The sequence below is a fragment of the Olea europaea genome, chromosome 10 (assembly GCF_002742605.1).
Source record: "Olea europaea var. sylvestris chromosome 10, O_europaea_v1, whole genome shotgun sequence".
NCBI classification, from domain to species: Eukaryota; Viridiplantae; Streptophyta; class Magnoliopsida; order Lamiales; family Oleaceae; genus Olea; species Olea europaea.
Window position 1 is genome coordinate 23514670 of NC_036246.1, and position 2520 is coordinate 23517189.

The window sequence follows — 2520 nt, forward strand, 5'->3', positions numbered from 1 at the left end:
TGTAACTCGTTCAACTCGGCTCAACTCGCTCTCGTACTTGTAGAAATTCATAGCTAGCTAGAAGGTCCGTAATAATCAATTATCAGGTTCAGGTGATTGTTAGGGTTTACTTATTTTTAGGCTTCAAAAAAATTGTCAGCCTCCGAAATTGTAAAACAAATGAGGCGAGTAGAAATATGATCTTTATTTATTTGCAGGTTTGATAGGTAGAATAGAACAAATGGATTATGATGTTGTAGCTGAACAAAATGTTGCCGTTTATGGCGACCTCGAAGGGCACCAACAGTATGAGGACCAATACGAACAAGAAGAGGAACAACCTTACGAAAGAAACTATGGGTCAAATGATAACGTAGTTGATAGTGCAACTCGTCATGACTTAAAGCACGATTCTTCGTTATTAGCAGGGTTAGTTGTGTAGTTTGTGCCATAGGTCCGCAAGGGGTTATATATTAGATTGGAATGTTTTGCTTAGTTTAGTTTGTATTATGAGCAGTGAAAGGTTGGGTTTAATCCCCAAGAAATACGAGTGCTTTGAAAATGGCAGTAACTGTTGATTTTCTCTTCTTGTGATAGAAAACTTTTTGTTGGAGGCATTGCGTGGGAGACTTCGGAAGGTACAATATGCATCCTTCCTTCTTTTGATTTTGTGCGAATATTGTTATTGTTGAGAGAGTATATGGGATTCTATCTTTCTTTTATTCTACATATTGATTTTAGTGTATAACATTCTATATTCTCGCAAAGTAATTGATTTTCAGGTTCTCGTTCGTAGTAAGCCTTGTTCTGGCATGTTTCTTTGATTTTTAGATGTTTTATTAAGGGAGAATTCACTAGATTGTTTTATGATTGCAAACATAATATGTTACTTTATGGAAATGCTGCTAAATATGGTATGAATAATTTAGACAGCTATAGTTTTTCTTGACTTGCACTGATTGAAAGTGAGATGAAAAATATCGTCATCCTAGTGTTTATGCCCACAACTTTCCAACTTCAATTTAATTGATTTTCTTTTATTTTGGTTTATCATTTTTTTTTTCGTTTTCTTGATCTAAAACTCCTAAAGAGCAATATGTTGGGAAGTTGGCCTGCAAATTGCATTTTATTTTCCTTCCATTTTTGATTTACTGTTTTAAGCAAGTTGATTGTTGGTTTTTTATTTTTTATTTTTTAATTTTTTTGTGATTTTCAAGTTGTGTAGATAATAATACTGAATTAACTTTAAGAAGAGGTTACACGTGATTATATTTATATTTATTTCGGTAGTCATGCTGTGGTATTCTGCTGCTTGAAATTTTTGTCCCTTCCTTTTAAAACTCTTGAGGTTTGCCCCTCTTTCCGTATTAAATTACATGCTCCAGTGTTAGGAGGATAGCTTTTTTGTCATGAAATGATAAATCCATTTTTAATCAAATAGAATTTAATTTATAAGTGCTGGAATTTTTTCCTACTGCTTGGAGCTTTCTTGGTACTTCTAGTTGTTTATCTAGGTTATCATATCATGACACTAGGACTAATCCGTGAGTTTAGGTTCTACTTTTCTAAAGCTTCATCTTTCTGACTGTTCATATTTTTCTATCTTTGGACTAAATTTTGAAGTGTAGAAAAGACAAGGGCTCTAACTTCTGGAGAGATAAGACTTCAGGGTTCCCTGAAGAGGTTAAATTAGAGTTTCCACAATTTGTTTGACTTATCATTTCCTAATATAATATTCTATCTTGATTGTGTTTGGATGAAGCTACTGTATATTCCAACTTGAAAAAAATAAATCATTTACTTATGATGGGTTTAAGATAGAAAAATAGTTAATCAGAATGTATTACAATATAAAATATTAACCATATGCACAGAAACCCCAGTAACAATTATCTGACGTTGATTAATGCTGCCATTATTTGGAATTGGCTGTCTTACTTCACAAGTTGCTTGAGAGAAACTTTAAAACATCATGTATTTAATTGTGCACTTGATTCAGCTATATGTCCTGAGAAAATATTCAATCTTGGCTGTGGAAGGATGAATGCTACTGAATATTTTAACTTGAAAAAAAATGATCATTTACTTATTAAGGGTTCATAGTAATTAATCAGAATGTACTACAATACAAAATATTAACTGTATGTAAAGAGTTTCACATAAGATGATAATTTTAGGCTTTGTTTGTCAACCTTTATATTTTTCTATGATATTCATTTTCAACCACACATTCTTCATTAAAATAATATTCCACGTGAATCAAAAACTTTTATTTTTTAACCACGCATTTCAACATCAATCGCTATTTCATAATACATTATATACAAATAATGGGGCACAAACACCCCCTTAGAGGATGGTTAAAGAGAAACATGAATTAGCGGTCACAGAAATCAGTTTAGAATCTACAAGTATGTGGTTTTCTTACTATAGGTGCATTGGACATTCTAATTGATCTTTTCCCCGAGGTCAATACTCTTCACTTAAATATTTTTTCTGTGGGGGCTGAGTAGTTGTTCTGAGATACCAATGTAATAGATA

The 2520-nt window shown here is 32.3% G+C and overlaps 1 protein-coding gene across 3 annotated transcripts in view; it reads left to right on the forward strand.

Annotated features, from left to right (window-relative positions):
- LOC111401560 (heterogeneous nuclear ribonucleoprotein 1-like) overlaps nucleotides 1–2520 on the forward strand; it is a 5526-nt gene continuing 3006 nt past the window's right edge. The window contains exons 1-3 of one of the 3 annotated variants that reach the window (XM_023029350.1): nucleotides 1–64; nucleotides 198–408; nucleotides 577–617. In XM_023029350.1, coding sequence (XP_022885118.1) covers nucleotides 221–408; nucleotides 577–617 — 229 coding nt within the window. In that variant the 5' untranslated portion in view covers nucleotides 1–64; nucleotides 198–220. Of the gene's footprint in view, nucleotides 93–197; nucleotides 409–576; nucleotides 618–2520 lie in introns of all 3 variants that reach the window. The other 2 variants (XM_023029349.1, XM_023029351.1) reach the window with 2 other exon arrangements.